The sequence below is a fragment of the Cynara cardunculus genome, assembly GCF_001531365.2.
Source record: "Cynara cardunculus var. scolymus isolate 2C chromosome LG 5, CcrdV1, whole genome shotgun sequence".
Lineage (NCBI taxonomy): Eukaryota > Viridiplantae > Streptophyta > Magnoliopsida > Asterales > Asteraceae > Cynara > Cynara cardunculus.
Window position 1 is genome coordinate 7429766 of NC_037532.1, and position 7700 is coordinate 7437465.

Below are 7700 nucleotides of genomic sequence, written 5' to 3' on the forward strand. Positions count from 1 at the left end.
CTTATTAACAGACTAGCAAAAGAATGGTTTATGGAAGGTTAGTATAGGATGACAACATAACTTAAATGATTACAGTGCTTCAGCATAATGTAAATCTCTAGAGTTAGTTGCTGAGGTTGTTACGCACATAAGTCACCTGCACTATGTACAACCTCTATGTTGTGGTTGCTTTGTTTTCCCTATGAAGGTTACGTCTTTTGCTTTGAAAATTCAGTGTTCTGATGTGAAGGTTCTGACTCATCATTTGGTTCAGTTTACTGCTCACATTTGCCTAATTTATAATTGTGGAGAATCCGTTGGAATAAGTTTGCATCCCTGTCAAATAATTAAATGTGTTCCTATACTCACTTCACTTCTGTGATTCGATCTAAATTTAGGATGAGTTGATAAATTATCCTCTATTGATAATGGTGTACGTCCTCTCTTTGTCCATCATCCATGTTTCTTTATTAATGTACATTAACAGAAGATTATATGCTCACTTCTTACCGTTTCACGATGAATTTTATGGTCATAACGTGTGACTTGTATGCATTACGTCCCTTTTAGTTCCTAAAATAAACGTAACCGTATTTTCTTTAAATAATTATGATAGTTCCTTCCCGTACAAAGTTATAATTTGCAGTTTCTTCTACTTCAAAGATTATTACAAACAATGTAAGAACATTCATAGATAGACTTTGAACTCATGAGTTTTAATGTATGATGTGTTGACACAGGTGAGGCTTTCATTTCACAAGAGTTGGTCAAAGACTTGGGTGTAGAAGAAGCATGATTGAAGGTTTCCAAAAACAAGTCGCAAAATAGCAACAAATGCAGGTTTCTTTCGTGCGTTACTTTTACCTTTTAGATTCCGAAGGTTTCCTCCTGAAGTTGGTTTATTTGGCAATCCACCCAAATGCGAAATGCTTTTTTGAAGTCATTAAGAAAACTGTCGGAAAGTATTGATAGGAGACGGTTCTATTGTTGTGTGGTTGTTCATAACTCCTTGAGTTTGATTCCAAGTCATGTTTGTTTTTGTAATATTTTTTACCAGGTTGTTTGATGGCACAATGTGTTTAAATTTTGGAGCTCTTGGCGGGGTTTACATGGATCAAATGATTAATTTTTTTTTAAAGGAGGGTAACATGGTAACTAGAGAAAGAGACGACAATCACGATCTCAATCCCGTTAACGTATTATTTACTTCATTTTCATTGTCGATGATAACAACGGAAGTCTCTTCCACGATATACGATCTCGATCTCATTAACGATTCTTTCTCGATCATATATCGCAATTCTAGGTTATCAAAATCATCACATTTATCTTGAATCCATAAAGCGATCTTGAGAAAGATGTTCATTTTCATCGTAAAACTATAATGGTATATGTGAATCCAATATTAATTTATGAATCAATTAAATAGTTCATATATTGATTTTAGCATCTTTATTTCATTTTATTGCCAAAAAGAGTTGGAGGCTATTAGGAACCCGTATCCCTTCATGCTTTAGTTTAAACTCTCTTTTTTCTATTTGTATAATCAAATATTTGAGGTAGTCTTCTTCATCACATATCTTCATGATTTAATGTTGATGTCATTAATGTGTCGTGCTTGCGGAATACCTTAATAACTTACATTTGAAGAAAGGATTCAAATGCTAGAGGTTTGTAAAGAATATATAACACCTTCAACTAATCCAGCAAATGATGTTTACACAAAAATTGTTTGCTTACCGAGTACTAAAACTATTGTTATGCATAGATGAACTATTTTTAGTTCTTCTTGCATTTTTGAAACATGATCCAATAGAAAGTTGGTGTCGAAGTAGATCCACTTGGTATACTTAACATAAATTCAAGGAGCACGAGTTTCATCGGAGATTAGTGTATTATATTCGACATTTGAAATATGATCCGAGGCATTATCAATTGCAAATGAAGAGGAAGCTTCCGAAAAGCTGTATAAAAAAGGCAGAGATTATACTTATCGAAGAAGGTTCTAGTAGAATTACTTCCTCAGCTACACTTCCTAAGGGTGCTAAACCTATGAAATCATTCTATCACAGAGGTACCACAATCCATTGGTAGTCTCAAGCATATTCGGTACATCAATTTTTCACGAACTGACATCACATGTTTACCAGATGAAGTTAGTGACCTTTATAATCTACAGAGATTGTTGGTTCGTGGTTGCCATAGGTTATCTAGCTTGCCATACAGTTTTGCGAAGTTGATAAACATGCGACATCTTGATATTACTGATACTCCACAGTTGAACAAGATACCCTTGTGGGGATCAGAATCGAAGGCGTGCAAGTTCCTTGTGAGTTTAAAGAAGTTGGAAGTAGATAGATGTGAAATGTTGGTATCATTGGGAGAGAAAGAGGGTCATTTAGGGATTAGCTTGGCTTCTCTTAAAGAAGTGGAACTTTATGGTTGCAAGAAACTTGAGCATTACAAGTGTTCGAATAGCATCGAGAGGCTGGTGATATGGAATTGTGGTTCAATGACATCCTTGACCTTCCCAACAATGCTGGACCTCTCATCCAATATAAAGATTATTCACATCGACGGTTGTGAAAACCTGGAGAAAAGTTGGCTTCTCAACAAATTCTTGTCGTCACTTGAATCTCTTGTCGTTTGGCGTTGTGACGATATGATGTCGTTTCCTGAAGGATGCTTTGTTTATCTCACCAGATTGGAAATATGGAATTGTGATAACATAGAATCCATTCCAGATAAAGGTTTTGGCTTTCTTCCCCTGTTTTGCCTAAAGACTCTTTGGATCCGTCGTTGTAAGAATCTGAAGTCATTTCCTCACGAGCATTTGCCAAGTCTCACATCTTTGGAAGAGCTGAAGATTAACAACTGTCCAAGTCTGGACTATTCCTTTCCTTGTGGGTTATGGCCTCCTAATCTAAGAAACCTAAGAATAGGATGTTTAAATAAGCCCATGTCCGAGTGGGGGGTGCAAAATTTTCCAAGTTCACTTGTTGAACTGCGTTTATACGGGCAGAATTCAGGAGTGGTTTCATTTGAAGATGTAAGGAATACGACTCCATCATCTTTTCTTGTGCCACCATCTCTAACTTCTTTACATATCGATTGTTTTGAGGACTTGGAATCAGTTTCAACGGGCTTACAACACCTCACTTGCCTTGAAAAACTTGCAACTTGGTCATGCCCGAAACTTAGAGATCTACCAGAGAAACTACTTCCTTCACTTTCGTTTTTGAGGGTGAGAAATTGCCGGAAATTGGAGAAAAGGTGTCGCGGTGGAACAGGCAAGTACTGGCCCATCATCTCCCAAATCCCTCACCTTGATGTATGATTGATGACGGTATGTCTTCTCCTTGTTCATCGTCTATTTGAGTTGAAAACGAGAAACATTATTAGACCTTCATAGAGAAAACAGAAACAGAAACAGGTTGCAAGACATCTGGTGCAAAAACTGCATGTAGTTATGGTTTTGGCTAGGATAAACAGTAAAAAATGAGCATCCATCTTGTCGAGTTCGTTTTTCGCCTTGAGAGTTGTTTTGATGGGGATTACATGGTATATCATATCATGATGACTTTATTTGGGTGCTTTTGTTGTAACAGCAATGCTTAATCAGGTTGTTGATGTTACTATAAGTTATGGAAGTTGTTGATGGCTTGAGGCTAAGTGAATACAGCAATATGAAACCTTATCAGACGCTACCAAAGCCGTTATGGAATTGGAGGTTCACCTGTGATGACTCCAGGAGACTAGTGGTCGCCTGATGTATATAAGCTGATCCAGAAACACACGGTTACCTGAAAAACGTGGGGGATTAATTTGCTTATAAATGATGTCTGGAAGGATTATTGTAAGGAGATAAATATTGAACAAACTACAAATAAACTCGGTACTTTCTTCACATTTGGTGAGATTTGAACCCTCAAACTTCTTAAAAGACCAAAAACTCAGATATCGTTAACTAAAGGCTCAGATTGGTATCTGTACTGTTGCAAGACATCTGGTGCAAAAACTGCAATGTAATTACTTAATCATGGAGTTTAATGTCATTTGTATGTCTGTGCACATAGGGATATGAGTGTAAAAGTTGTCCCAAATGGAAAAACCAACCAAACATGAGCAGAATCTCATATTGATTTTCATTAAAATAAAATAAAAATGATATAATTAGAGAACATAAATTCATATATTTGATTGAATACTGGGTTTGGTTTAGAAAATACAAGTTATATTTTTAGTTTATTACTATTCTCTCATACTTTGTGTTATATATTTGAATCGAGTAAAAGACTTGGAATCACGTGAGACCAGTTTGTTTTTTTAGACCCGTGAGACTGTTTTTTTTGCACTTGAAACTTTACAGAATTTAAGTAATTACATTGTTTTAGCATAATGTCATTATCTTGGGTTCTTAAGCACATAAACCAACCACAAGAGTGGTGCCTGATTGGTTTGAGTTTGGCTTCAAAGGTCAAAAGTACTAGGAGGTATCAGGTTCAAATTCAAGGAGGAATAAAAATCCCCTTGTGGCCACAGAGGTTCAAATGCGGTGACTCCGGGCTATTTGCAAAGCAAGTGATCGCTCTGAGATTAGTCGGCTCGCATAACGAGTTGGATATCTAGGTTAATAAAAAAAAAAAGAACATAAACCGTCCCACACCATCCCTCACGTGTAGAGCTTCCGTGTTACGGTTTGTTGTATTTTCATGTAAAAGTTCCTTTTTCACGTCAAGTTTCTATTGTTTTTGTTTTGAAACTTTAGTGTTCTTTTGTTAAGGTTCAACGACATCAACTCATCCAACGGCATTTGGTTTGGTTTGGTTTACTATTCGTAAAAAATTATAATTTTGGCGAATTCATTGGAATAGGTCTATAGGGAATGGTTCAAACGAGAACACATTCATTTTACAAAAACATGAGAACATCTTTTCACTGTAGACAATCACATGTGATACTATTATTTCATCACATATGATACACATGTCATGCAAAATCAGAGACGCGGACAACTTTTGGCATGATCTAGGTTGCGGGCCAAGTCGTTCAAACATAAGCAACCTCACATGTATCAAATGTGATAAGGGTGTTATTGGTGTTATATTATAATTTATCAAGGCCATCACATGTGATATTAAATTATAAATGCACACGACCTTTGGTGTGACTTAAGTTGTAGGACACGTCGTCCACACACCATTAGGTTCCCTCACGTTAGAGTTGATCATTTGCGGGCTTGGGTTGGGCTTTACCTTTTTTTTGTCCAACGGAACTAATATGATAAAATCAAACCCGTTTTTACGGGCTTGAAAACTTACCCATACCCACCCTATAAAAGGGTCGGGATTCCTCATAACTTAACGTACTTAAAAAATGTTATTATATTTTTATGAAAACAAAACTTATATAAAATCACAAGTTATGTAAAATAATTCAAAATGCATAACAATTTTTCCAACTTAAGATTTGACGTAAATACATAAAAATATACATACTTTAGAAAGAAATTGTTTCACTAAATATGAAGTATTGATAAAGAAAATGACTAAATGATATAATAAGGAATTGATCAATTGAGATAATTATATTTTCAAATTTAAGATGTTTAAAGAATGTTATATCATGAGACATAATTAAGTAGGAATTGATAAGTATTAAGAATTTTCAATTTAATTTGTAAACTTTAATATAAAAGTTAATTATTATAAAAATATAAATGGGTTTGGCTGACCTGTCCAATTTTTTTTTCATTGCCCATGTCCGCCCATTAATTTTAACAAGTCAGTTCAGACCCACCCATTTCTTTGAGAATGGTAATCTAAGTCTACATTTCTAGCGGGCCAGACAGGACGGGTCTAGCGGGTCATCCAACCCATGAACAGTCTACCTCACATAAGTGATAAGGGTGTTCTCGTTTAAATCTCTATCAGTTTTCATAACAAAATTAAATTTGTCTTTTTATAATTGACCCAATCTTTTGATTTGATCTGAATACTAAACCATTCGAATGCAAACAGACTCAGGGGTTGTTCGGTTCGTTTTCTATTAAAACCTGCATGGATATAATTGTTTGTATATTAACAAATAAGTTGTTGTTCGGTTATTATTCTGAATAAACAGTTCGAATGTCAAAAATGACCATTTTATCCCATGTCTATATTTTACTTTTATTAGACTTTTATATACTTGACAAGTAGACCCACATCCCTTACACAAAGAAATCAAAGGGAAATCAAAAACCTCCAGAGCGATCCCCGATCTGTTGGTATAGCCAAATCAACCTCCTCACGCAAAAGTAGGTGTCCTTCATGCAAAACCTCATATCACAGGCAGTGATAATATCAACACCTCAATCATAAGGGTGATGTCTCATTGGTTTGAGTTTGGCTCCAAATGTCAAAAGTGTCAAAAGGTCTCAGGTTCAAATTCAAGGAGTAGCAAACATTTCTTTGTGGCCACGGAGTTTCAAATGCGGGGACTCCAGACTATCTGCAAAGCAGGTGGTTGCCTGGAATTAGTCGGCTCCCAAAACGGATTGGATATCCATGTTAATAAAAAAAAATATCAACACCTCCACCAATACAAGCACCTTGTACAACGGAGATGACGGGTTTCCGGCAGTTATCGATGGCAGTGATAGCATCCTGCATAAACTTGATCTGCCGGCGGGATCTTTCCATAGAACGACCAGGGTCCGAACAAATGTGGATGTCTGCAGTAAGCGAGGTTAGCACTTTGAGATTGATGCCGGCACAAAAGTTATTGCCTTTGGCGGATAAGATGATGACAACGTTAGGGTTTTGGTCAAGAGAGGATAGGGCAGCTGGGAATTCTTGAAAGAATTCGGATGAGAGGGCATTACTACGGTGAGGCCTGTTTAGGCGAAAGATGAAGACGGAGGAGGAGCAACAATGGAGTGTTGAGGGAGAGGGGTAGTTGAGGAAATTTAATGGCCGAATACAAATGACACATGTTTTATAGCCGATCGATTCAGCCATGATCTGATCGAATAAGCCCATACCAAACAGCCGGATATTACTAACCGAATAAATTGTACGACTTGTACAGCCCGTTAAGACGAAACCCAAAAACCTCTTCCATATGTATGAGTTTGAACACCCAATTGCCCAATTCGCTCGTCATCTGATCTGATGCACAGTCACCGATGAAATATACCTTTTTCCCTCTTATCCATAACTTTCTCTTTCTTTTGAATAATTTCGTTGAACATTGGATCGTATTCGTATCTATATAAACCGAGGGGTATTCTAACCCCACCCCCTGCTACCCCAAAATCCCCACCCCCTCCTACACTAAAGACAAAAGACAACAAAAAGACAAAAGTTAAATATTTTCATTTTTAACCTTTTAATATTTTAACTTTTAACCCTAACTTTTTTATATTTTAACTTTTAACCCTTTACTTTTTTAACATGTTTTATATTATTATTAATTAATAAAATATTAATAATACATATTAATGAMATATTAATAATACATATTAATAAAATATTAATAATAYATATTTCAAATATAAATTAAATTTATTAATTAAAACTTTGATTTTTCATGTTAAATCAACATATTCACTAGTAAGAGTACGCTCTATATATTCTTCATATGCACTGAATCTATGTTGATACGGGACAATCCATGTACTTGCATCTTCAAAACGATAACGAGTCCAATGGTGCGTAAGTGTGGGCATTGGATATTCT

At 35.8% G+C, this 7700-nt stretch overlaps 1 protein-coding gene and 1 pseudogene across 1 annotated transcript in view; one reads left to right on the forward strand and one right to left on the reverse strand.

Annotated features, from left to right (window-relative positions):
* The window catches only part of LOC112512291 (putative disease resistance protein RGA3), an 11782-nt gene extending 8466 nt beyond the window's left edge, over positions 1-3316 (forward strand). The window contains exon 2 of the mRNA XM_025118170.1: positions 2130-3316. Coding sequence (XP_024973938.1) covers positions 2130-3316 — 1187 coding nt within the window. The remainder of the gene's footprint in view (positions 1-2129) is intronic.
* Positions 3317-6203: 2887 nt separating this feature from the next.
* On the reverse strand, positions 6204-6980 carry LOC112512293 (annotated as a pseudogene).
* Between the last annotated feature and the right edge of the window lie 720 nt (positions 6981-7700).